The 27,089-nt window shown below is 45.3% G+C and overlaps 2 protein-coding genes across 4 annotated transcripts; one reads left to right on the top strand and one right to left on the bottom strand.

Annotated features, from left to right (window-relative positions):
• The first annotated feature begins 1,037 nt into the window (after nt 1–1,037).
• VKORC1L1 (vitamin K epoxide reductase complex subunit 1 like 1) lies at nt 1,038–18,885 on the top strand. Its single transcript, XM_042829926.1, has 3 exons — nt 1,038–1,231; nt 8,932–9,041; nt 9,693–18,885. Exons 1-3 carry the CDS (start codon nt 1,038–1,040, stop codon nt 9,917–9,919), a joined length of 531 nt encoding a protein of 176 aa, XP_042685860.1. The 3' UTR covers nt 9,920–18,885.
• GUSB (glucuronidase beta) lies at nt 13,156–26,369 on the bottom strand. Of its 3 annotated transcripts, none has more exons than XM_042829923.1 (13): nt 26,133–26,369; nt 24,539–24,727; nt 24,222–24,403; nt 23,582–23,724; nt 22,893–23,080; nt 22,267–22,419; nt 21,617–21,795; nt 20,843–20,989; nt 19,873–19,957; nt 18,149–18,325; nt 17,457–17,592; nt 16,063–16,200; nt 13,156–15,642 (listed from the first exon to the last, which is right to left on the bottom strand). In XM_042829923.1, exons 1-13 carry the CDS (start codon nt 26,367–26,369, stop codon nt 15,587–15,589), a joined length of 2,010 nt encoding a protein of 669 aa, XP_042685857.1. In that variant the 3' UTR covers nt 13,156–15,586. The 3 variants fall into 3 exon arrangements, with proteins under 3 accessions (XP_042685857.1, XP_042685858.1, XP_042685859.1); XM_042829924.1 differs by lacking the exon at nt 26,133–26,369 and adding an exon at nt 25,871–26,031; XM_042829925.1 differs by lacking the exons at nt 24,222–24,403; nt 24,539–24,727; nt 26,133–26,369 and adding an exon at nt 23,885–23,991.
• Between the last annotated feature and the right edge of the window lie 720 nt (nt 26,370–27,089).

Raw genomic sequence — 27,089 nt, 5'->3', positions numbered from 1 at the left:
ACCTAATGAGTTAATAAGCTCTCTGATAACCTAAACAGGAAGAGGCACTTAAACCACTTTATTTTCCCATTCTAACTGCCTCTCATTCTTACAACATACACAAACACAGCGCAGCATGCCACTGCCACGCCGTGCTTATTGCCCCCATTCACTGCAGCGCAGTTGGAGCAGACCTTTAAAGGTCCCTTCCAGCTCAAGTAATTCAGTGGCTCTATGATTCTGTGGTTATACAGTTGATGGCACAACATAAAAAGGGCCTTGTCTGCATTATCTTCAGCTGTGCAAGAGCAGTTGTCCCATCAAACTGGTTGCTTCAACATCCTGTATACAAGGGATGTAAGTTGGCTGTGATAGCAGCGTATCTGATGTGGGATGTCGGGGTTCAAACAACCCTTTTTTATTAACATTTTCTCAACTCCTTTTTGATTAATAGTTTTCAATTTCCTTCTGTTTCTGTTGGCAGAAGGGTTCGTCCCTTTGCAACGGGTTTCTTTTGGAATTCGCTTTGTTTGCCAGAACAATGCTGTCACGGATGGCAGAACTCGGGGCATGAATGCTGCCATTGTGTCGTCTCATCCTGCTTTCCTTGGGAAAACTTGCAGAAGGTTGCTTTTACACGGATTCACTCTTCCATCAGCTAACGAGAGGTGTAAAGAAACGGGAAAGGAAGGAGAACGAGCGGATCAAAGCGTGCGTCCCACGGTGAACGCTGTGAGCTCTGCGAGCCTCAGCACGGCCGTGAGGAGGAGGAAGGAAACGGGCTCCTCCGGCCCAAAGCGGCGGACGTTGCCGGGCCCGCAGTGCTCCCCTCCGACCGACAGGGGGCGCCCCGCCCCGCCGCCGGCGCAGCCCTCCGGCGGCGCCCACTCCACGCCTTCTCTCCCACCCGACCTTACGTGACGTCGTCGCGGAGCGCCACGTCCGGCGCGGCCAGAAGGGGGCGTGGCCTCTCGGAGAGCCAATGGGGTGAGGGCGCGCGTGCGCTGCCGGTGGGCGCCGGGCGCGCGTCGCGGGCTGAGGCGGAGGGAGGGGGTAAGATGGCGGCGCCCGTCCTGCTGCGAGTGTCGGTGCCGCGCTGGGAGCGGGTGGCCCGATCCGCCGTGTGCGCGGCCGGCATCCTGCTGTCCCTCTACGCCTGTCACCTGGAGCGGGAGAAGGGCCGCGATCTCCACTACCAGGCCTTGTGCGACCTTAGCGAGAGGGTTCGCTGCTCCGCCGCCATCACCTCCAGGTGAGGAGGAGAGCGGGAGAGCGGAGAGCGGCCGCCGGCAGCGGGGGGGGAGAACGGGCGGGGGGGGGGGGGCCGGAGCTGCGGCTCAGGGAGGGCATAGCTGGGAGTTGGAGGGGCTGGGAGCCACGGGCTGAGGAGATTCAGGATGAGGATGAGGATGAGGAAGGGGTGCTGTGGGTGCGAGGCGGGCCGGCCCGCATAGCAGCGTGCGGTGCGGGAGGCTGATGGCGGGCTGCTGTAACGGGCATTCCGAATTGCTGGTTCATCGCGGCGTTACGGGTGTCTGCCTGCATAGTGAGGGCTTCGTTAGGAGAGGTTCGCCACAGCAGCAAAAGCCCTACTCGCGGCTTGGCTTATCCTGTAGGCTTCCCGTTAGTAATCAACGTGGCAGCTGCTTTCTGAAGGCTGATAGCAGTGCAGGGACTCAGCCTGCTCGGTGCATCACTGCTGGGTGACGATGTGCTGCAGGAAGTACAGCTGCCGTCTGCCTTATAGCCTCATCTGTGTGCTTCAGCTGGAGACATGACTGTGCAGAGCTCTACAAACTGCTCTGTGTGCGTGCAAAGACATGCAAGCACGTACACGGGTAAGCAGCTGAGAATGGGGGACTTTGGGTTCTATTGCACCTTCAGTCGAATGAGTCCTTAAGCATTATTTGGGTTTTTGTGGTTTCTTTTTGCTTCCAGTTGTCCCACTCCATACAAAGGTATTGCCATAACAAAGTCATGGGTGAGGAGATGTGATTGACCTGCCGAGGTGGAAGCTGGTTGGTTTGTTTAGATGAAACAAATGTGGAAATCCTACTGCTGGAATCAGTTCTGAGGTGCTGGTTTGTGTGTTAAGTTACAGAGACATTTGTCTGCTGCTGTCTGAAAGGAGACTCCTGTGGTTGAGTGCCTTTGCCTTTCATTCTGTGGATAGTGTTTAATTTGTGAAGGTGGTAGTTCATGGTGCTGCTTCAGAGGGGTCCTAACATGAGCAATTTCAACCTAAACAGAAAGAGGACTTCAATACACTTTCCTAATAACTTAAATTATAACTTAACATTATGCACGGGCTGCTGAGGTTAAACTGTGTGAGTGTTGTCAGTAATTCGCCACCACCATCGAGGTGAAAAGAGAATAATGGGGATTTCAGTGCCTGAGCAGCCTCTGCTGTGGTCTTTTCTGATATTGGTCCTTCAGGGATTGTTGTTGTTATTGTAAGGAGTGCTCTTGAGATGGGGAGTTTCAAACAGCAGTTTAAATGTGTGTTTACCGAGCGCTTTGAAAAAGCAAAATGGTTATAATTAGAAATATCTAAAGATATAATTAGAGAATAATGCTGGGTAATTATAGCATTCGTTAGTAATGCCGCAGCAGAGATGCTGTGTGTGCCGTGGTAAGACCTGTCAGTGCTTTACTGCAGGAGTTTTAAATGATGATATGAGTGTTTGGGGATAAAATCCACGGAGCTCTCACTAGAAATCTCCCCAGCAGTTGCTAGGAGAACCCTGCTTAGCGACTGAAGTATTGCAAATGTCAGGATAGCTTATGGTAATGGAAGCAGGTGGCAAGAAGAGTTTGTGGAGAAGGAGCATACGAGTTCTGTGCTGTCAAACCATATTTGGAGAGGAATGTGCTTTCAGCTGTATACGGCCACAGACCAGAAAGGAATATTCCTTTAAAATCGAGGCAGGAGGGCAGGCTGTTAACCTTTGAAGGAGGAATAACAGTGGAAGAAATTAATCTTATTCTCCGTGTTGCCACAGCGTCCCTTCCATCAGTCGCTCTCCCCCTCCGATGCAGTGCCTCTCGTTGCTACCACGCATCACGGAGGTTTCAAAGAAACTTCATTCCTAGGAGGAAATTCAGACTGCAATTCAGACTTCACCTGGATAATGGGATTTCAGGTTCCAGCTTTCTCGTGCGCAGCGCGTAACTCCGAGCTCTTTTCATGAAGCATCTCGGTGGCAGTTGCACAGCCAGTCGTGTGATTTGTCACTGCAATTTGTTTCTGCACAGTTAGAGGGGTGCATGCACAGCTTCCAGAGGCTTCCTCCAGTTGTGTGACTTAAGGCAGGTTTGCTGATGGGAGTAATGGGACTTGGAAGGTCTGAATCGTCCCATTTCCAGTGATGGTTCCAGCAGAGGGTGGAACTTGAAAAAGCACAGTCATGGTATCGGTGTTCATATTAATTGTATAGGATAATTGGAATAAGTTAGCATGTTTTTCTTTGAATTCAGTTGTTTTGGAACTCAATCCTGGCCACTGGGGAGGATTTTTTCCACTAATAAGCTGTTATTATTCCCAACTCTCGTTTCTGAGCCAAATCTGGCATTGGCACAAGAATGAGGAAAGATGTTGTGAAGATTAGCAGCATGCAGAGGGAGGAGCATGGGAAATCTTCTATCAGAGACTGACTCATGCAGAAGATTATAGTGGAGAGAGAGCTTTAATAAGTGTCCCTTATTGTTCCGAATGCTTCTGGTCTCAGGCTTTTATCATTGGGGAAAGTTCATGAGATGGTTTGGAAAGAAAAACAGCTGTGGACTGTATAGTGGTCACTGCTGTTATCCAAGCAGTGATAAGACATAGGGAAATAGAAATGCTTTCATTTGGCAGTTGCTGTGGATGTTTTAAGTGAATTGCCCTCTTGTGTTTGAGAAAAATGAAGTGGCAAGATTGGCTTTACTTATAATGAAGTTGGCTGGTAGCAGCTCCTGATGGATCTTTTCCTTTTTCTTGGTATAATAGTTTCACAGAGGAAATTAAACTAATAGACAAGTTGTGTGGATAGTGGTAGGGCTAGAAGTGAAACACAGCATTTAAGTAGCAATGGAGATGCTGGGCTCCTTGCTTTGCTCTTTTGGTGTGCCATGGGAGGTTTGGTTCTGTGACATGATTCTGCGTTCTCTTCATCCATTTAAGGCGCCTGCAGGGCACAGCAAACTAGTGGATGGCTTTTATTGAAAGAAGCATTGTAGTCCAGAATATGTTATGCTGTAACAGCTTTAATACAGCCCTAGGATAAGTGGCATGAATGATGACACGTCACTGTGTATCTTCAGCAGCCCCTGTAGCTTTCAACCAGCGGTGCAGGGGAGTTGGAAACAGTATTTGTCTGCACTGACACCTTTAGCCAACTTACTGAAGAAATGTCAGGGTCAAAGCAAGATTTTAAGAATCGGTGTTTGTCTGTTCATAATTTGATAGATGACGTTCAGGAGTTCCCTGTCTGGAACTTCATGCTGATGTGTGAGGTGTTGGTTTGCTGTCTCGTGACGTAGAACTTCGGTGCTGTGATCCCTGAGTCCAACTGCACTGCTGCATCTTTCCTTTTAATGCAGGTCCCTGTTGTCTTTCTGTTGCTGTACCTACAAGCAAATGTTTCAGTATGTTTGAAGTTGACAGCTGCAGCTGTTAGTGACCGTGGTCAGAGATGGTACAGGTAGTGTTGTGGTTGCCTGGTCACTCCTGGACACTTTTTGTGCTCTTGTGCATCTTTGTTAGTTAGTAATTTCTTTAATCTGAGCCACATCATTGTTTTTATCAGGCATCTTTGATTCTGCATAGGAAAAAGATAAGTTTGTTTGAACTGCTGAAGGGTTGTGAGTGCAAACAGGGCTCCACTGGGAGTGGTGCGTGCTGGATTCTCCTGGGTGAGGCTGGAGGATACGAGCTGGGAAGGGCTGCAGGGCTTCTATGTGCTGCAGGACTGCTGCAGAAAGCTGCCTTCATCCAGAGCCCCAGAAACTGACGGTGAAGTGAATTTCACCTCGTGCTTGAGTGTAAAATTGATGACTTCACACTGAGGCTGGTGTGATGTGCCTTGGTGGGGGCACATCTGTGAAGCACCCCAGCTGTGTGTGTCCTCTTCCCAGCCTTACAGCCATCCGAGCTCCACTGCTCAGCAGACATCTCTTCAAATACATTATTTCTGGCTTGACTAGAATTTGCAATCGGATGAGAATAGTTTTGTGTGATGCCATAAAACAAAGTGCCCATCGTTCAGTTTTGGGCTTCCCTGATGGTAGTTACAGAAAAGAGGTTATGAAGAAGGCATGTGTTGCTGTTGGCTTGTAATGTGAATAACCAGTGCTTCTGTGCAGTCTGCTAGCAGGTCGTTAAGTGCTCAGGGTTGGGCTCATCTGGATGCTGAGGTTTTCTGGATCATCTTTGTGACACTGAAGGAGCTGAAGGATATATAGAACGAAGTCTGAATTGATGATGGTAAATATGGCTGATAGATTTAAACGTGAAATGAACTATCAAGATTTTGGAGCACTCCTGGCAAGCTTACAAATAGGAATTTTTAATCTCCTTACTTGTGGCTTTTAATTAGAGGCTTTTACTTAATTTATTAAAACTATTAGAGTGGCCTGAATGACCTTGTAACAACAAACTGGGCTTAATTCAAAATCCTCTAGTGAGGCTGTAAAGAAGCTGCACCAGAGTTTCTTACCGTTGCTCGGCATTAAAATGCTCCATATCCTTTGACCTTTACATCAGCTTTTGGCTGAAGGTGAGGTGTGAGCACAGGGCAGCCCTGCTCCTCTCGTTGGAGCTTTCACTCTGTGCTGTCACTTATCTCAGAGGTCAGATGGCATTTAAGGAAGTGAACGTATTGCTTGTGAAGTATAGGATTACTTTTTTTCCCTAGTAAATGATCTGAATTGCTTCCACGGGATTACAAATGATGAAATGGTATTTGATGTTGATAGCTGAATAATGTGTATGGGACGGAAAAAACAAACCTGGATTTAAATGAGGTGGTATGACTCAAAAAACAGAATTTAGGTTCTTTAGTCAAAGTTCTCTGAAAATAGCATTGGTTTGCTCGTTCCTGTTTGCCCTTCTCATTACAGCTAACCCAAACACTGGGAGAGAACAGTGCTGGGAACACCTGCTGCTGCTGCACCAATCTCCACGTTCCCAGGTTTTCACGTACCCGTGTCATTTGATAATCTGGGCCCCCAGAGGTGTGATGGCATTTTCAAGAAGGTATTTGGGAGAATATCAGCTGTGGGAGTGTGTGTGCCCTATTCTGGGCACCTGCTGCTCCAATGACAGGGACGTGGTGTTGGAGCCGGCTGGGTTTCACCTGACCTAGGCTGGTTTTATTGTCTATATGCTAACATGAGCATACGGCGCTTGGTTCCTCTCCTGTCACGAGAGCGAAGGGCTGCCAAGTGGAACTGAGGTGATGTGGGAACTCGTTGCTGGAGGATGTCACAGTGGGATGCACTCAGGGTGGGTTGGGTACATCCAGCAAGGCTGCCCAGGGTGTGGATGCCACTGAGACTGAACGGTCAGCATGGAGGTTGGTTGTGCTTTAAGGTGAACTCCATGCAGTACAGCAGCATCTCAGCCTTGTGACTGCCTTTCTGCCAGTGGTGTTGTCTGCTCAACTGCAGTGGAATCTTTAGTGTGGAAGTGCTTTTCTTGTTCTGGATCGCAGAGGATGTTGAATTGTGCAAAAGAGGTAAAGATTGAACAGTACCTGATTACGTGGAGGTATGTCACTAGTGGATCAGGATGACCTTAGCTCTGAGGAACACAAGAAGCAGCATCAAATGCATAGAAATATTGTTTTAAACTTTCAAAGCGATGCAATGCTTCTGAGCTCTGTCAATGTCAGAAAGCAAAAAGGGCACTGTTTAGAGAGGAGATAATGACTTTCAAGACTTTTGATAGAAGGAATGTAGACTGTGAGTAAAAATCACTGTCGTATTCAGTTTTATATGTTGGGAAACCACGCGAACGTGGCTTTGTCTTGGTTTTCTTGGATCTGTGTTCTGAAAGATAGGGGATGTTTTTGAGAGCTTTCAAAGTTATAACTGCAAATGAAACATGAAGCAGGCTGTATGGATGGAGCTGCGATCAGGGCTAGATGAAACAGCAAGACGTCCTCAAGGTCTGCCTTAGGACTTCCTTGAGGTCGATTCAGATCGGTGTGAGGTTTGTTTTCCTTTGTAACAGCAGTTAAAGTTGGGTGTGGTAGAAGCAGGCTTACTGTGTGTGCTCATCATACTGCCGTGAATCACACGGGCGGGCTTCAGCCTTGTTTCCCCAGCAGAGCCCATGGGTGCTGCAGGGCCTGGGCAGTGCCAGCAGGAAGTCACCAGCGTACATCTGTGGTTTCAGCCTGCTGTGCAAACTGCAATCAGTGCACTGCAGCTCACTCCAATAAAAAATTGGAGTTAACCAATAGTCAGCTCTTAGAAATTAGAGGCCTTCTAAGAAAGATGAGTTCCCCCGAGAACTCTGAGTAATTTGTAACCTTTGTTCTTCGTTAAACTTTTATTGATGTTTTATTTCTTTTCCCCCCCCTGTGAATACTGCAGTCTGTTCCTTTGTTACATTTTCTGCACGCTTTTAGGCTTTTGGTTATCACACACAAATCAGGGGTGGTGGCTGTGATTTAGGTGTGAGAAGGAAGGTTTTATCTTAATCTCTGCTCAGGCTGCTTGCAAACTGACTTGGTTCATTGTACGTTTTGGCAGCTTTTAGGAGCTCTGTGTGGGAATAAGGGAACGATTGAGACTCTACAGTAGAAAACTTTAGCAGAACTTCCTCACAATTTCAACCTCATCAAGCTGTGTGTCTTAAAGTGCAGGCTTCCCAGCCACCTGAAGTTGTGTGGGATGAGATTGGAGCTGAACTCTGCGGACTGGAATGCAATAAATGATGTCCTTAAAGTTGCCACAGGGCCAACGAGGTCCTTAACAAACTTGTGTATGTGGTTAAAGCCTTCACCACACTGTGACCTTCTTGTGGCTCTGGACACATCATGTGGGGACACTGACTGTTGTGCAGGGCTTGAACTCATTATCTTTCCATTAGCAACAATTTATTGACTTCCAAAACAACCCTAGGATCAGAGCATTTAGTCTTTTCTATACTGGATTGGAGCTTTCAATTGATGCAGAGGTTTCACTTCAGTCATTTACAGGACTCAAGACCAAAAGTTTGATGTCCTTCCTTTTTTCCATGTGTGCAGTAAGAACACTTCCAGGAATCAGAGCATAATTCTTGGAAAGAAACACACAGGACAGTTATTAAGCTTGAATTAAAATGCTACATTTGCTTGTGCTTTGAAAACATTGCACAAATGGCTGTGAGGTGATGCAGTCTGTTGGAGGTGTTTATTGTGGCATCTTTCTCATGTAGGAAGCTGTGATGGTAGCCTTGCACTGGTGTCAGATCTGTGGTGATCTGCATCAGCAGTGTTGTAGCATGTGGAGAGCAAACTTTGCTTTGTGTGGATGCAGAAACTGCCCTTCTGTTGGCACAGATGTAGCACACTAGGTTAATTACTGTAGATTTAGGGAGCATCCGTCTACTACTCTTGTAGTAGAGCAAACTGCTAAAGAACTAAAGTAAATACTAAAGAAAAGTATTTATTTGGTAAATGAGCTTTGAATTACAACCCAGGGAAGCAGACCTGGTGTTTGGTGAAGCTGCAGCTGTGTGAGCTTCGTAGCTCTGGGTGTATCAAATAACTTTCATCAGCAGTGTGTGGATAAAGTTGTACCTGGAGCACAGCCTATTGCAAGCTGCGTGCTGCCCGGAGGTGCCCTGATCCTCATACGGGCTGCCGTGTCACATCGAACCATATGTAACTAATTAATTTCTTTTTCCCCAACAATGATCAGTTGAAAATACTGATGCAAAGCAATAGGTGCCTATGTACAATTTAATGTTTCATTGTTTTGCAGATGGGGTCGAGGATTCGGTCTGTTGGGTTCCATCTTTGGGAAGGACAGTGCAATAAATCAGTCCAACAGTGTTTTTGGACTTGTGTTTTATATACTACAAATGCTACTTGGTGAGTATTAATTCAGTTTATATATCAGGTCTGTGGTGATAAGAGGAGCCTGTTATGCATTGCAGTCTGTGAGAGACCAGATAAAATGCAAGGGGTTTCTTTTTAGCAGTCTTATGCTACGTCTGTGCAAAGGGCTTAAAAGCCCAAATGCTAATGAGAGCAATCTTATTTTCTCCTGCTGTTATTAACAATGTAAAGCATGAAGACAGTTGTTGCATTGGTATTTTTACTCAAATGTGCTTAGCATTGGATTGCAGGGTAGAAAAGAGAGGAGACAAAAATTGAATTTAGAAGTTTTGCAGGAGTAATATGGACAGCATGTGATGTGATAACGCGTGCATGGCTTTGTAACTGCAGTGTGCTGTGGCTGTTTATGCGGGCAGCCATACCTTGACCAACCTGTAATTTTCCCATAATTCAGGACTATGGAAGATGCTAAATACTGCTTATCAAAGGATTGTTGTACAGAACCTAGAAGCTCTCTCCCAATAGTGATTTGTCAGCCATCTTGAACTCATGGTACACAAAACCGACTTTTATGTAATGCAGACTTGCTGAGCAGCCTTGAGTTGGAACTGCAGTGCCTAGGCTTTGTGCTTTGTGTCAGGTGGAAGGAGAGCAGCAGTAGTAACTCTTTCTCTCTTGTTGCAGGTATGACAGCAAGTGCAGTAGCAGCTCTAATCCTCATGACATCCTCCATAGTGTCTGTAGTAGGGTCTTTGTACTTGGCGTACATTCTGTACTTCGTGCTGAAGGAATTTTGCATTGTCTGCGTCATCACATATTTGCTGAACTTCATTCTCTTTATCATCAACTACAAACGACTAGTTTATTTGAACGAGGCCTGGAAACGGCAACTCCAACCCAAACAGGAGTAGCGCCTGTTCGAACTTGTGACTGACAGCCTGAAGACCCAACTTCCATTAAGTTTATTTTGCAGTAATTTTTTATTCTCCATATCAGACGCTTTCCCTGAGATTCATAACTGAATTTTTAATTAGAAATTGGAAGGGGCCCTAGATAATTTTTTTTTTTTGTGCTAATCTTCAATTTAAATGTGGTTGTGAAAGAAAGCTGTAAAGCAATCAAAGACAAGCTTTAACTTTACTTTGAAGGAGTTCTAGCCACAGCAGAACCTAGACTCTCTCCTCCCCCTCCACTTGTAAAGTGGGCAACACTTGCTATAAAATATCCTGTATATAAATTCAGGTATAACGAGATGTGATCATGACATTAAATATTCTAGAATAGCATTATGATATTTAATGTTGCCATGTTTACAGTCTGTGTATTACATTTTTTTTTTATTTTTTTTTTAGCTGATGGACTTAGATTTGATTAGGACTTATACTGTAAATAAACTTAGAAATCTTGGTTTCATCCCTGGAGAACTCACTGTACAATCAGTTTTGTTAGCCTAGGAGCTTTTGGAGTGTTCAGCTAACAGTCAACTGACGTGATGGAAGAAGTGACCTCTGTAGAGCACCTTGTTGGGGCACTCACTGCTGGTGCTTTCACAGAAATGACGGTTGGGTTTTGTTCCATTTCTCCTGTTCCCTCCTGAAAATGGAATTAAAGCTGAAACCTGAAGTATGTTCATCAAACCACAATTTCATTCATTTCTGTACAGAATGAAAACAGCTCAATGTGGTCGATAGAAAGTTACCAGCAGGATGTGAGATACAGTGTGGGCTCTTGGTGTAGCAGAGCGCTCTTGTTCCACGCAGCGCTTCATTTTAAATTGCGGTCAGACAGGCAGCGTTACTCACGTTTGGTGTTCTATGAATGCTGCAGCGTAGGATTGCAATCTGCAGTGGAAACCACTGAGAGAGCGGGAGAACCAAGTAGTGCAACCGAATGAGCAGATACTGAATTGATCTTTGTCAGGATCTTTGGTTTGTGCTATGTTGGGAAGTGAACTTTAGGCCTGACACACACAGGATCCTTTGGAAAGGCAGTCTGTTTTGTGGGATAAGTAAAAGTGCTCCTGAAATTGAAATTTGATGCAGTGCTATCATTGCTCTTTCTAATAACTAATTAAAAAAAAAAAAAACTGCAGATTTAAACAAAGGAACAAAATTGTAATGCTGTTTCTGCTCGCAGTATTCTAAAGCTGAATGTTAAAAGTGCCTTCTGTCTTAAAATCTTAAACCAAATACTTAGTGTTGAACTTGGCAGACAGAAGTGTCCTTGCTTTAAAAGTGAGCAAACAAACAAAAGCCCCAGCAAATTTGCTGGACGTAGAAAAGAATTAAGAAACCTATTTTAGTTTTTAGACTGAGAAGTGGTAGCAATACTGAACCAATGTGATAGGAAGTCGGTGATGTCATTTGGAAAAGTGAAATGCTTGTGTTTGGAACTCTGTGACACCAGAATATTCAGCTACGTTCTGTAATTGGTGCTGTGCTGCTTTTTGCCCTTGTCAGCTTCTAAATACAAAGAATTCCAACTGCATACCTGTTTAGTTAAAGAATTAGTTTAACTAATCTTAGGATTGTTTCTTAAACATGAATGTCAGAAAGACACTTACGTTGTATGGCTAAGTGGATTACAAACACTAAGTTGCTGAGGATGAACTTGACTGTGAAACATACAGTATTCAGTAGAGAAAATAGAATTTTTAGGTTGAATTCACAAAATAGTATTTGCTACTGAAGTAATTTTCTGGTTTGTATCAAGGATGTAGGTGGAAACTGCTTCTGTGTATAGAGTTCTGTGGTATGAGTAACATCTGTTGCATGTAACACTAAATTTCTTGTCCCTCTTGTCTAACGGTTTTAGACAATTCATTAAATGCATTTTGTATTGACCAGAGTATAGTTAAAGCTTGTCTTGATGTTTAGTTCTGTCTCTCAAATGCCTTGAACTCTGACGTGAGGGGAGTGAATGATGCTGAACTGGTCCCTCAAGGCTCTCCTCTGTTCTCTTAGAAGCCTCGAGGCAGCATCACCAGCATCCCTGGTTCAGATGTTGTATGGATTTATTTCGGTGCATTCCTGTGATTCACACTAACGCATCTTTTCACTGGAGGAAGAGGTGAACGTGTGCTGCCTGACACGGTCAGCTGCAGTGCTGATAGCTCAGAGCAAGCAGCAGCGGAGACAAGTGTAATCAGTGATTACTTGGTCCAATTTGGGGTGTCATGCACACCCAAGGGGAAGAAGAAAAAGGAAAAAAGCCCCATCAGCAGAAAGTATAGGTGTTGACTAACTCGCTGTGTCTTGTGCTTGTCTGTGTGGGCATAGTCTGTTAATTCAGTTTGTTTAGTAAAATTGTTTAGGGCCAGATTTTCAGCAGTCCTGTCTGCAGTTTGTGTCTGTGTGCACATTGAGGTCAAATGAGAAATCTGTTTGGTCTCTGGAAGAATTTGCCGCTGTATTTTGTGCACAATCTTGCAAATCTGGTCCTAATTGTGAACTCTCCTGTCTTGTGTGCTTCTCTTGCAGTTCCTTTTTACTGGAAGTGATTTGCTAGAAATGGCCCTAACTCTTCTACTTTCTCGTGCTTCAGAAATGCAGTTGGCCTGAATAAAGGGCAGAGTTAATATTAGCAGTAGAAATTTGGACCTTTTTGCATCCAGATCTTTGACTTTTTTCTCACTGCTACCAAGGATAGCAACATCGTATTTCTTCCAGTAAAATGGCTCAGATTGCCATTAGTATTGTGATAGAAATCAGAGGAGTGCTTCGTGCAACCGTTCCCCTGTCTGCCACCCTCAGCCAGAACAAGTGTCCCAGCAAAGGTGTGATCGATATGAATTTGCCATTTACAAAAGAAGGGAAGTTCTGAGGATACAGTAGTACACTTAAGTGCTTGTTAATAATACTTGGTCTGGCAAAGGGACAAGGGGAGAGCGAGTCATTACGCAGATGCTGGTTGTGGCTTCAACCCCATCATAATGGAGGGGGGAAAAATTAAGATACGGTAGTTATGAATTTGGGCCGTTGCCCTCAGCCCTCCCTGGCTCTCAGAAGCCCTGCAGGGAGGGGCAGATTCAAGGAAGAACAACTTCATCCCAAAAGCTGTTTAGGAAGTAAACATTCCTGAAATCCTCTTACTGTAAGGTACTTGAAACTCTTAAGGCCAATGAAGCATTCAAGTCTTGTTTAGGAAATGAGTGTTCTTGGAACTTTCTTACTGCAAAGCGTTTGCAGTGCTAAGGAAGGCCAACAAAACATTCCTGCCACCTCCGATATCTGAAGTGACAGCGAGTCTCTTATCGGGAGATTTCAACATCCTGCAGAACGCGTTTGTCTTCTGCTGTGCCTCTGCTGATTGTTCAGAGAGATTGGTGAGGTGCTTTGGGCAGCGCTTGGGTCTCCTAATTTATATTGGTTAAAGTTAAGGAGAGATCTAATAACTTCAGATCTGCCAACATTGTTTAAACGTGATCTAGACAAAACTGGTCCAGAAAAGGTGAAGTATTCTGTTACCATAAAACTGTATTAAGCATGGCCTAAATATTAGGTGTGTATTCTGTATAGTGTGTTCCATCAACTATTTATCACCAGTGCTTTAAACTCTAAACTAAACATCCCTTTAAATGGAGACATTGGGCAGATGTTCCTTTTATCAATATATAGATGGAGAGATTCTCTTATTGCAGGCTTAGGATAAGATTTTGCTAACAGGTAAAACAATGTAAATATGTATGAATTCTATTTGTTGCACATAACTTTTTGGTATTAAAAAAAAAAAATAAATGTAGAAATTACCTGTGGATGTCTTGCTGCAATCATTCTTATGCTGCATTCATGCAGTCCGAACATAAGAGCTTGAATGAACCCAATCAGAGGCCTTTTTGGACTCAGTCTGAGCCTTAGAAACTGTTTTTAAAGTCAGTACTGTAATTTCCTTTCTCCAAATGTACCAAGTTGTGATCTCTTTCAAAGCAATTGTATGCTAGCAGTAGAAGGGTTAAAGCACTTGGGTCCTCAGAGAATACCCTCGTATAGAACTGCGGCTTCGTTGCGTCTTGCTGAATGTTGTGTGCACATGAGTGTATAACGGTTGAGCAGCATTGAGGCTTTACTGTTTACAGTTCTTTCAGTAACAAGCAAAAAAAACGTTAAGTGTGTTAATTAGTTCCTTCTTTCCCTGGTTCTTCAGGAGTTTTAACTCCACTCTGACAAAATGACGGAGTGTCTGGAAACTGCTATTTATTTTTGTGGATCTGGGGGGACAGGGATGGCGGGGAGCAGAGAGGATGGGAGCTTTGGGAGGAAGGCTTGGATAGGTGGGTTTTGAGGTTACAGTTGTACTGAGCTGTTGAGAACAAGCAGGAACTGAAACTGAAGTGTGTGCTTTCCATACATGTGGATATTAAATTTGGCGTATGTTTGGTTGGACTGAATGAAAGGATAGCATTCTCTTCTGAAACCATAAGTCCTGAGCTTTATTGTAGCTATCTCAGCCCTGGTTTCTAATGCACTAACAATGTCAAATCTTGATCTGTATTTCGATGTGGCAGCTGTTGGTATGTCATACTGTCTTGAAATGGGGAGGAGAATGGTTTTTAAAAATTATCTAGAGGGTAAGAAGTTGACACTGATTTCAAACAGTGGCAGTGGGCTTGAATACACTATTCACACTTGTGTCAGGCTACATCTGATCAAGTGTCTTTCTAATATTGATAGACCTTTATATTCTGGGTTTTTAGTTAATGACAAGGTCTGTAAACCGATGAACGCTGGTAGTATGTTGTTTCTTTTCCCCCTAGAGGTTCAAGTAGAAATGGTTTCAAGTCTGCAGTTAACATGTATGTGCTTATTCTGCACGTGGCAATGGAAAGTGTTGTTGGGCTCTAATGTGCCTCATCTAAAGGAATGAGAAGTTGGCCACCACGTAACACGAGCACATTCTTTCTTGAGGTACGAGCAGAAGACCAGGTGCAGAAAAAGTTGGCGTAGCAACAAGTTCACACAGCACCAGTGAACTGGGATAATGAAACTATTGTCCCAGAATTCAGTGGGCAGCTCCTATTTCTGTGGTTCTGCTGTGGGTGATGCTGCTGCTGGGACAACCCTGCGAGCTTGCAGTAAGAAGCTGGCAGATCTGGGCTCTTCTGTGAGTACTGGCACTACTTACTATAGCCTAAAGTCTGGCCTTTAGAGTCCTCTAAGACTGGTGTGCAGCCTAAAAGGGAAGTTAGTATACTACATTACTCCCTACGTACACATTAACTTACATATAATCCTACTCCAGAGTGCTTCAGGCCCTTATCAAAAAGGCTTAGATTGAATTTGCCCTCTAGAATTCTATTCCTGTAGAGCAGAATGAAAACTTAACGTGAAGGAAGCTCTTCATGCTGCAAGGTAAAGCTGCATATAATTGTGGCAGTTCTGGTACTGTGATTAAATAGCTCTAAACAAAGTTCAGTTGATGTAGTACCTACCTATCCCACATATTCCACCTTGCTGCTGTGGTATGAATTCCATACTGTATTGGAGTATGTTGGGTATCCTCATAGAACTATCAGTTCACACGCTTCCTGAGTTGCTGTTAACTCAGAATTCCTCAGCCAGCTGCATGTGTTCTGTCCAGTTTTAAACAAGAGAAGTTACGTAGTCAGTGATCCCGTGGACGACGTGCTGTGAGCTGAGTGGTAGCAGTTAGGGAAGTGTAACTGGAAAACCTCACTTGCATTAGAGGGAATTGATGCTCACTTAGACTAGTTTGGACTTTTGAAGTCTTCTGCATTGATTTCTATTGTATTATTTTTGTTTCGTTTTTTGCTATAAACAGATACCTCAGTCAGGATGTCTAACTTAGCTCCTTGAAACTCTGAACATTTGTTTTACTACCTGGAAACAGGAAGCCTACAGGCATGGCTGGGCATAGTAAAACTAATGTTTCTGATCTGCTTTGTGTCATAGTAACTACTTTAGGTGGACTAGAAATTGCATTAGACTTGCAAGACTTGTGTCAGGCACAAATATTATTTAAACAGGAATTTAATTAAAAAGTTCAACATAGTACCCAGCTGTTAATGCCTTTTCATTTCATTATAGAAAGAGGATATGTGATTTTATTATAGGAGGAAGACAGCTTGATTCATTTGCAATCTTCCAGTATCTTTCTCTCAGAACAAATGCAGCTGACTTGGGCTGTCGTTGGCGGGTAAATATTCCTTTCTTGTTCCCCAAAACACGTGTGACCTCTGTAGAGAAGTTATAAAATAAAGCAGTTATATACAAAATGCTCTTCTGTCCCCTATTGTGAATTGTTTCAATGTATGTTCTAAATCAGGTTAAGTGGGAGAGACCTATGCACTTCCTTCTACACGTCAGATACAGCAGGGATTTTGGCAAAGGTAATTTGTGTGATCTGGGCAAGAATCACTGATAGAACAGAGCAGTATAGCTGCAATTCATTGCATTTACAGCTGGAAGTTGATGACAGTTCATTCAGGTATGTCTATTAACTCAATCAGTATTGCAGCTTCAGCAGAAGTTACTTCTGCCCTTAATGCCACCCTGTAATTTGATGATGGAGATGTCAGTTACTAATTGTTTGGCTGTTCTATCCCTTAGTGGTGCCCGCATCCTTTTTGCCTATTTTGGACTTGATAGATAACTAGAATTAGTGACTGCAACATGTAGAGAGACTGGAACTGCATCTGTGTATGTAAGTTTGTCTGAGTTTTTCTATTGTCCTATTTGATCCTTGCTGACTGCTTCTCTCTGACAACTAAGCTTTTGAATACCTATGCTGGTGCTCTACAAATTATTTTAAATGGTGATCATCTGCCTGTATTACCACTGGTAGTTCACTGCCCTAGCTTGCTGTAGGTGGCATATGCACAATTGGTTCTTTAGGTGTCCTGAGCTACAGCAGTTTGATTTGTGTGAGCACACTGTAGTGCCCCATACTTCATAAATGATTTACCTTCTATTAACAGTGGGTTAAGTGTCACAGTAGGCCGTTGTCAACCATTGGGGTATCTGGCCCTCCACTGCTAACTCTCTACACCAAGTTAATAATACATTTATTTATGGTGCTGCATTATTAAGTGCAGTAGCAGATGAAATATGAAGCAAGCGAGACACTTCCCTAACAGCTAACTGAAGCTCTGACTTGAGGAAGGCCAAGAAAGAGATGTAATCTGTGTCTGCTTAGAAGCTTCCCTTGTGCTCTGCCCTCCTGCACTGTCCCATGTTCCCATGTTCTGGCTGGCATCTTGGCAGGTGAAACAGCTGGGAGCTCAAGCTGGAGAAAGAGAATGCATTAAGCCCAGAAGGACCTTCCCTGCTGGCTTTAGTCACACTGGACTTTGTCACAGAAACCAGCTGTGTTCCATCTCCAAAAGCAGAGGGTTCCTTTGTCCTACTCTACAACACAGTATTCTATGTGTCATAAACCATTTATGCTTGGAGTGAGAATGCAAAGTTATTCAGAATGTAAATATAAGCTTACCTTGATTAGTCATGAAATCAGCAAAATTCCAGATGAGTTCCCCAATCACATACTCTTTCCTCTTTTTGTCAAAAACAGAATGGTACTCTTTCAGCAAAGCTTTCTGATACTCCTCACTGAACATAGCAGGTGGATCCTACAGCCAGGAAAAAGAGGTGACTTTAAATGAAGGTAACTGTTAATCTCAGCAATTACAATTGTTTGATCGTTTCATGGCCACTGCATTAACAATGGCTATTTTACTAAAGACTCACAACTAATGAAATTGTGAGAGGAAACAAAATGTAACGCCAGGTTTACCTCGGGGAACGTGTGTGGTTTTGCTTTACTAACAGTGCTTTATTGTGAAAGGTGTAGGAGTGCCATCCCTTCTTATGGGCAGTGGTGCTGTGACATGGATGTCCACTCCCCACTGTTGCATTTTCTTGCAAATGCCAAAGTACAGATTCAGACTTAAATCTTCTTTGAGAGATTTAAATGCTGTAAGTTTAAGTTGACAGTTAGCTATATCTTGATTGCCAGAACGATTAATTATAAAGGGAAAAGCACACTGTAGTTTAGGACCCAAACACAGAAGTGTTATTATTTAAATTTCACATGGAGTGCAGCTATACTAGCAGTCAGAGCTGTTGAAAACTGCATACCTAGGGGAAAACTAAGCAGAGAATGGCTTCAGGATATTTAACACTTACACTGTGAAGTCCAGGAATAGAGTCAGCTCCATATTCACTCTGGATGATGGGTTTCTGGTAGGTTTTGTACCAGTTCTCAAACTGTGCTGTAAGTTGCAGTGGAATAACTTCCAGATGGCCTGAGTCATGGTACCAGGAGAGGTAGCTGTTCACACAGATTACATCCACATAAGGAGCCTACAAGAAAACCAAGGTGGGAGTGTTTTGTCACAGAGCTCAATGTATGCAAACATTTGTGAACTAACCCTCATTTTGGTTCATTTCATGGAATTCAGCCTTTTCTCCTATCATTCTGGCCCTGCCAACATGACATGTTTCCCATGAAGGAGATTTAAAAGAAGTTAGATTTTACAAGGTACTGGTGTATTAATTTGGCATTTCCTCACAGTTTTAAGCCACAGTAAAAACGTTAAACAAGATTAACCTATTTTATCCTTAGGTTTGTTAAAAGTTTTAATGTTTCCAAGATGTCTCTGGCTTGCTGGTACATTAGACATACTTACTGAGTATTGGAATATGACGGTCAAGTTAGTAGTCAATTATTTTGACTGGCAACTAAATTTGTGCATCAATGGTGCAACACTAAGAATAAGCATTCTGCAAGTTATATGCCATTTCTACCACATGGACAGTATGATAAAAGGGCACAAAGCCTACTAAAGATGAAGTGATGTTGTATGTAACTTGTTCAATGTTCTCTTAACATGTTTTGTAATAAAAAAGAAGTTCTAATATCACAGCAGCGTGCGAGATCTATTCTTTGGTTTTGTTTGCCTTGTGTATCCTCAAACTGGTCAGAATATGCTGGTAGGGTTGAGAAGAGTCTGTGTGTGTGTGTGTGTGTGTGTGTGTGTGTGTGTGTCTCTGATGCAACAGCAGTGTCCAAGAACAAATACTTGCTCATTACCTTTGAAACTAAGGTCACCAGGGTGTTTTTTTCCTACAGGTGGGAGTTACAGAAGGCCATTCCTGCTAACTGTAGGACAGCTTCAAAGAAATACAGAGTATAACTTGTAGCAAGGACAGGTGGTGATACCACGTATGTACTAACCTGCAAACTCTCCTGCTTGGAGTGCTTATTGTACAGTAGTAACATGAACTATTATAAAATACTAAAAGTGACATGGGAACTACCACTGAAATCTTTTTGTGTGTGTGTTACAGATCATTGATTCATGCTCTGGCCAGCTTAAAGCACAGTCAGTCAAGTACCTTTTGGCTAATTACACAGCTACAAGACTTGAGTTATGAAGCTCAACTTGGGCTGGAAGCACCTTTAGACTATTCAGTATTAACAGACATCTGCCAAAGACTAACTAGAGCAGTTTAAAGAAGGAATTTAAGACAAAGTTTCCTTCTTTAGATTTCCATAAAGGCTGTTAGTGGTTTTAAAGGGCTTAAGCTTTAGTTTAATTACAAATGGAAGTCTGAGCATTAATAGACAAAATAACTGGGACAGCCAACTGTCACAATGTTCACAAAATCCAGGGGGCTGATTCTACATATTCCACTTAATACCAAGAACTGTTCTTTTGCAGGTTTTTTTAGCTGGCCTACCACTACAGTATAAAGGGCTTTGTGTTGGAAGCCAAAATGTAAGTTTTCTTCTACCCCTTCTTCATAAATATCTTTAGTAAATTTGCCAAGGGAAAGGACTGGAAATGATCTGAGGACAAATTTAACATATGAAGTATAAAAAAAGATAGAAATTAAAGTAAACTTACACCATGATCAAAAGCGTAATTAGTAGCAGACACAAATGTTACAGGTCTAGAGGGATCCAGAGCTTTAGTGTGAGCTATCAGTGTCCTGTTTGTAAACAATAAAGCAAGAGTTCAACAACAGCATGGAGAAGCAGTGCAGACAAGAATAAGCTCACTTTTCCAAGCTCCCTGTCCTTCTGCTGCTTCAGACATTTAAAGCTGCTTTCAATTTTGTAGGCAGAGCGTTTTCAAGTAAATACTGCAGAATCCTGATTATCTGCTACAACTCTGGGTCTGTTTCTCCAAAAACATTGCCTTATCCTTATGCTACAGCAGGCACAGGTAGGCTGCTATGAAGGAAGCCCAAAATGAGGGAAATGAGAGAATGGGAAGGTGAGGTTCTGCGGCTACCCCAGCATTGCAGAAGGGTGGTGGATCATTTTGAGAAATGAAAATTCCCAGTTCTCCCTGAATGCACTTACAGCTATCAGTGACAGTTTGCTGCCCCCACTGCAGGATTATTCTTGGCTATCCAAAGCTTAAACCTCTTCAGAATAAAACCAAAGGGTCTGTAGGGACACAAAGCAGTGGCTTTGAAGTAGGGTGTCACTAACATCCACAAAACAAATGACTAACAATTAACTGAAGAACCTCATCTACAGAATTAAAGGCCAAATATTTTATACCTTTGCAGTAATTCTCAGATTGAGAATTTAGCATTCAGCTTTCTTAAGTAACAAGGTAACCTGTTCCCATCAGGTCTGCTTTTGCTTTTCCCTTGTCTCAAGAAGAGATGCTGAGACCAAATAGAATCCTGGCAATTTTGCAGAGGTTTACTGATTCAGAGACCATTACATTTCCGAACATTGGTTCAACATATGCTTTAGTTACACTTTTTGTTTGCATCTGTGGGTTACTTCTGTGCCATCTTAAACATGAAGGTACACCTCTTGCCTAAATTCAAGCCTCAGTTCTGTGTATGAGCACTTACTTGAAGTAGTAAGCAGCTGGGGGCAGATCTGATGCTGGCTCGTTGGCTACTGACCACATCACAACTGAGGGCCTGTTCTTATCCCTGCGGATCAGCTCCTCCATCACAACGAGATGATGCTGTAGTGATTTGTTCCCAAAGCTCTCACTGAAAAGGAAACAAGACTAGGTAAGAATAAAAAATCACAGGTAAGTTGTGCCAGGGGAAGTTGAGACTGGATATCAGGAACAATTTCTTCTCCAAAACAGTGGTGATGCAGTGGCACAGCTGCACAGGGAGGAGGGGGAGTCCCCATCCCTAGAGGTGTTCCAGAACTATGGAGATGTGGCACTGAGGGACGTGGTCAGTGACAGTATTGGTGGTAGGTGGACAGTTGGACTGGATGATCGTAGAGGTCCTTTCCAATCTTAACGATTCTATGATTCTACAGCAAATGGAGTGGATAACTCAAGCTTTGGTAAGCACCCATGAGCACTGAAACTGAATGTGGCTTCTGCCTTATTTCCCCGAAGGCTGCTGCACAGTTCAGGGCCGTGGTTTGGGCTCACTGATGGAGCCAGGTCTGATGACACAACAGCCATGTGGCAGAACGCCCTCTGGTTGCCTAACCTCAGTGGGCAGACGCAGCACTGGGGGAGGCTTTAAAATGTGACAGGCTGATTTCTAAACAGAGCAAAGTGCCTTCATTATCAGGGTGTCACGAGCTTCAGGATGGGAGGGGGAAGCTGTGGGAGGGAAAGACATAAGGGGAATGGTGCTTTGTGCTTTGCTTACGGCAACTTAATCCCCACTCCCGGGCACTCATCGATCACCACGATGCCATAGGTGTCACACAGGTCCATGATCTCCTCAGCATAGGGGTAGTGGCTGGTGCGGAAGGAGTTTGCCCCCAGCCAGCGCAGCAGGTTGAAGTCCTTCACAATCAGCGCCCAGTCCAGGCCTTTGCCACGAATCTGAGGGGGACAACAAATCAAATCCTGTCGTATTGCAGCGCAGGGCTTCGCCTCGCACTGCAGATGGGCATCGCGGAGCTCTTCCAGCCTCAGCGCACAAGATCTCTCTGTGCATCTTTATGAGTGCAACCTCAAGCATAAGCTTAAGGCCGGGGTTGGGAGAAGTAGCCGCAGTGAGGGCTGTAACCAAGCTGCCCCTCCACAGTGCTCTCCTGAAGGAGGGAGGTGAGGGAACGGGAGATGAGCGAACGCGCGGCGCTGAGGTGAGGAAGGCGAGGCGGGAAGGGCGGCTCCGCGCGGCGGGACGGGGCGTTCGCTGGGGCTGAGGGCCGCCCCGTGGCCGGGCTGAGCCTCGCAGATGCGCGGCTCAAAGCTCAGCGCCCGCCCTGCTTGTAAGGGCGGGAAACCGCTATTTGTGACTAGAAGCGATAGCCAGGCTGTGGCAGCGCGGTGAGGTGAGCCCGCACTTACATCCGCGTCCTCGTGCTTGTTGACCCCGTGGAAGTAGAAGGGCTTTCCGTTGATGAGGAACTGCGTGCTGGTGATGTGAACGGTGCGGATGCCAACCGGCAGGGTGTAGATGTCCTCCTGCGGCACGCCACTGGCCTCAGCCTGCATCTTCACCTGGGTTCCCAAAGGAAAGCTGTGCATGAGGTGCTGGGGAGGCAGAGCCCTCCAGGCTGTCTATGGGTGCTGCACTCTGCGCAGAGTGGGAAGAAAGCTCACTGCGTGGCAATGTGCATCAAAGAGGAGCTCAACCTGCTTCCCAGAGGCTCTACCCTCCATCATGCAGCACTTCCTCCCTCGTATTGTTTCAAATAGTCCTTCTGCAGCAGGCAGATCAGGCCAGAGATGTGAAAGGCAAACACCTGAGAGCACATGCATGCACTCAGGTGTGCCCTGCTCTTCTCACCACCGACCTTCCCATTCAGCATCCAGAGCTCAAATTGGTTACAGCATAACTAGTAATGCCATTCTAGAGATGTGGACAGGATCCAGGGGAGAGCAAAAATAAGAAAGATGGGCCATACGACAGTTCCGTAACGCTGTTATATAGTGAGAAGAAATGCACACAGAAGAAGAGATGTCACTGTTACCTCTAAGAAGTAGCGGTATCCAGGGCTCTCATGCATCAGATAAGGCCACCACAGGTTTGGATTTGGCACTTTTAACTCTCCAGCTGGCCTGCTGCCTGTAGCAACCACTTTCCCCTCTTGATCACGTAAACTCAGAGACAAGGAATAGAGTTCGCTGCCAACTACCGATACCTGATATTGCACCATTGCTGGTTCAAAGGACAACAAAGCACAGTCAGAGACTGGCATGAAAGACAAAATACATACATCGCATGTGGGGAAATTTTCACATACAGCAGCATTAACTAGCAAGGGAAAACAGCAACAACAATAGAAAGGTACAAATTATAACAAGTGTGACCTATCTTGAGGTCCAGAAGCTTTCAGGTAGATTTGTATAACACAAATATCTGTTACTTAGAGATAATCCTGCTTTAAGTGGCAGAAAGACTGCCTCTGCTGAGGAATCCTACTTCTAGAAACACCTGCTTGTCCTCTCACTTTAACAACAGAGTCTTGTGAGTACTTTTTCTTATTGTTTCTGATTATTTTTTAATCAGCAACTGCTGAGCCAGGCACTAGACCAGCTAAGGTTAAAACAAAAGCCACTACAAAACAAATTCAATTGGAATTGCAGGTTATTTTTTTCTATTGCCCTTGTCATCTCAATTTGGAGCCGGAGGTTGCTGCTGTAATTGCTCTGAACATACCAACACTCTCTGATGAAGTAGTTGTCACAGTAATATCATCTATGTAGACAGAAGGTGTGGTGTAAAGCACAACTGGGCGATGGATTCCAGCATAATTAAAGAAATCAAACCTGATGTTCTGTACAAAATAGTTCTTGGGATACCTGAGTGAGGAAGACAGGAAAAACGGCTGCATTATGTTTCATTACACAAGAACTGAAGGCAGCATATGGATGCTGGTATGATGTGCTGGTAAAACAGTCTTTACAACAGGATGGGTCTGTATTTCAGCAGTGCTACTGATGCTATGCTGAAGGGCTTTACCAGTTAACAAACATCTACTGCACTGAATGGGTTTGATCCTTCAGGACAGCAGGCTCTTGCACTTCCAGCTGAACTCAAGCTTCTCAATCTGCCATTGATTCAGCTTTGCAAACCATTTAATCTTAGTTCCCTGTGTATAAAACAGATGCAGTAGTTCAGTGTAGATTCCTCATCACACTGAAACTTAAACTTTTCACTGCTTGGCTGACGAATTTTAGTAAAAACACAACCCGTGCTCTTCTAAGTTGCACAGAGGGTCTTATGAGACAGCAGCTGAATAAATCCCCACTCTCTCATCCCTGGGTTAACCTGACAGTGCAGCACGCTAGTGGATCACCTTGTTTTGTCATTCATGTACTGAATTGTCCCCGGAGGCAGAGTGTGCGGCGTCAGAGTGTTGTTCAGTGCAACAGTGATACGGCAGGGAACCCCAGGGCTGCGCTGGACAATCCTGCTTATATCTGCTTCAAAAGGGAGGTGGCCGCCTTCGTGCTCCACAACCTGCACTCCATTCACCCACTGCAACAGAAGAGAGCCGTGAGCCCAAAAGGCAGGGTTAAGATTTGGTGGCAGTCGTAACAGCAAGAAGGGAAGGAGCACAGCGATGGGCAACTGGGATTTAGAAACACAAACACAACCACCCGTGCAACGTACCACGATGGAGTAGTAGTGGGCACTGCCAAACCGGAGCACCACCCTGGTGCTGAGGTCGTCCTGCAGCCAACGTTGAGGAAGCAGCACCTCCTTCTCATACCACACCCAGCCAATGTAGTTCTCCAAGTGGGGGTCCTGAGTGATGTCATTGAAGCTGGCAGGCACTGGCATGTCAATAACAGGACCAGTCTGGCAGGAATTGAACAGAACAGAAAGGAGCAAATCATTAAAAAGAAGAAATTCTGCTGTTTGGTTATGTAGCCTGTACTGGTGGAGGTATCCCCTTCCACTGACAGCCTCTCTAAGTGGAAATACTTGGAAGAACCTGCCTAGAAACCAGCGTGGTCTGTCCCACACAAGTCCTGCTAACTACCAAGCCCTGTTCATACAGAATGAACCTGCTGATATCTTTTCCCCTCTTGAAATGCTTTTATGAACAGCTCTGGTACCACACAGTGGGAAGGAGGGAAATGCCCAGGTGGCTGCTCAGCCTGTGATGCCTCACAAAGTGCAGTTCTTCTTGCACACAGCTCCAGCAGTTCAGTGCACAGTGCTGCAATGTCAGCTCACTGCCATGATGTTTTGTGCCAGGCCATGAGCCACAGAGTGACAGCAGCAGAAGCTGTAGAACTTTCAAGTCAGCACCCCCAAGGAAGCACTGTTTATACCTCTTTACATGGGCCTTTCGTGCTCCTTAAAAGCAATTGCCATAGCAGTAATTCACTCGGCTCGTTATTAATGTAAGGATTATAGGCAGGCAGTGTTGTAATGCATTTAACATCTCAGTAACCGGATGCTATGACACAACTGAGCCATTCATTTTTAGCACCTGCTGCACTTGTGATGTTGCAGCAGTGCACAGCTGGAGTGCTTCCTCTTTCCATGAAGAGTGGAACCAGGAAGGCCCTGGAACGACCTCCATGTGCAGGGCTGACTCAGTGCTCACACTTATGGAGCTGCAGAGAAACTGAATCCTTAGTAGACATCACAAAATGCTAACAGGGAAACAAGGACTTGGGGTGAAGCAGATTTTGTAGCACCTGGTGCTATGAAACCTTTGGCCAGGATGCCCACATCGTGCATCTTCTTGAAGGAGATTCCCGGTGTGTGAATGCTGAGTGCACTTCTAAGCCCCCGCTGGGAGCACTGCTTGGGATCCCCCCCCTCTGGCTCTTTTCTGCCCACAGCCCTCCTCTCCTCTCAGAATTAGGCTAAAAACCGTCCAGAATGCTAAAAGGGGAAGGATGGAGCTTTCAGCTTAGGATATGCATAATCACTGCACAGAGAGGGAGCCGGGGTTCACTTAACAGCAGATCGAAGTTACACCGTAACCTGCTTATCTGCACTCGGTCACTTAGGAAGGAGCAGCTAACAGCTTGCGGCAGGCAGGATCGGAGCTCCGAGCAGCGCCGGACGGCCCCAGCAGCACGCGGTACGCTTCCCCAGCGCCTTCGGGCAGGACGTTCCGTGCAGCCCCGATGCGAGGCGAGCATCTGAGCAGAGGGGAAGCGGAACAGTTCTCTGCTCCTGGGAAAAGAGCCCCGCAGCAGCCGCTGTCCCAGAGGAGCCGCCCGCCCGCCCAGCCCCGCGCTACCTGCCGGAGCGGCTGCCGGTACCAGCGCTGCTCGAAGCCGGCGTCCCGGCCCGGCGAGAAGTCGGCGCGGAAGCTCCAGATTCCTCCGAGCTCCTTCAGCTCTCGGGAGGGGCTCTCGCGGGGGTACAACATGCCGCCCCTCACGGCCGCCACCCGGCCGGCCGCGGCCGCCGCCGCCAGCACCAACAGCTGCAGGCGGCATCGCCCCACCGCGCCGCACGGCGCCGCCGCCGCCATCTTGGTTGTGGGCAGCGCCCGGCCGGGGGGGGCGCGGCTGCCGCTATAGGGCCGGGCGGGAGCGGGCGGTGCTGCTGTGACCGGCCGGGGGTGGGAAGGTCAGCGGTGGCGGTCGAGCGAGGTGGTGCTGCTGGAGTCCTGAGACGTTTTATTCCGTTATTTATTTACTTATTCATTTATTTAATAGTTGTTGTTTGTTTGTTTTCTCCCGTAGACAACTGTGGAAGCGGGCGGCGTGGCAGCCTTTGGCGAGCATCAGGTATGGCGAAGAGCCCAGATCACCTGACGGCAGCTCAGCCACGAGCAGGAAGGTGCTTGCTGTGTTAGGAAGTCACGTTTGGGCTGACCTATGAACCGTGGTAACGTTTTCCTGTTCAAAATCCATCCCTCAGAGCTTAAATGGAAATAAAATAGGGTGGAAAGTGTTACCACAAAGGTCGGGGAGGAAGGAAATGCCAACTGATGGATTTTAGTTTCACAGGACAATTTTGGAGTGCAGATACGGAGCAACCTCTAGAGTGTGCTGCCCATAAAAGGTCTCCTGACATAGAGGAGATAGCTCCAGTCCTTTCACACTAGTGAACTGCATTCCTCAAGCCTCAGAAGGGCTAAGGAAGCCCAGCTCAATCTTGCCTCCTAAAAGAATACATAAGACAGAAGGTTCAGTGAGTCGCAATACACCACAGTGTTTATTAAATCTGGATTAGTGTGATAAGCACA

This window comes from Centrocercus urophasianus, unplaced genomic scaffold (genome assembly GCF_019232065.1).
Source record: "Centrocercus urophasianus isolate 14NV4802_14NV808 unplaced genomic scaffold, USGS_Curo_1.0 seq_33, whole genome shotgun sequence".
NCBI classification, from domain to species: domain Eukaryota; kingdom Metazoa; phylum Chordata; class Aves; order Galliformes; family Phasianidae; genus Centrocercus; species Centrocercus urophasianus.
The sequence above is the reverse complement of the archived record's forward strand: the minus strand, read 5'-3'. Positions and strand labels throughout refer to the sequence as shown.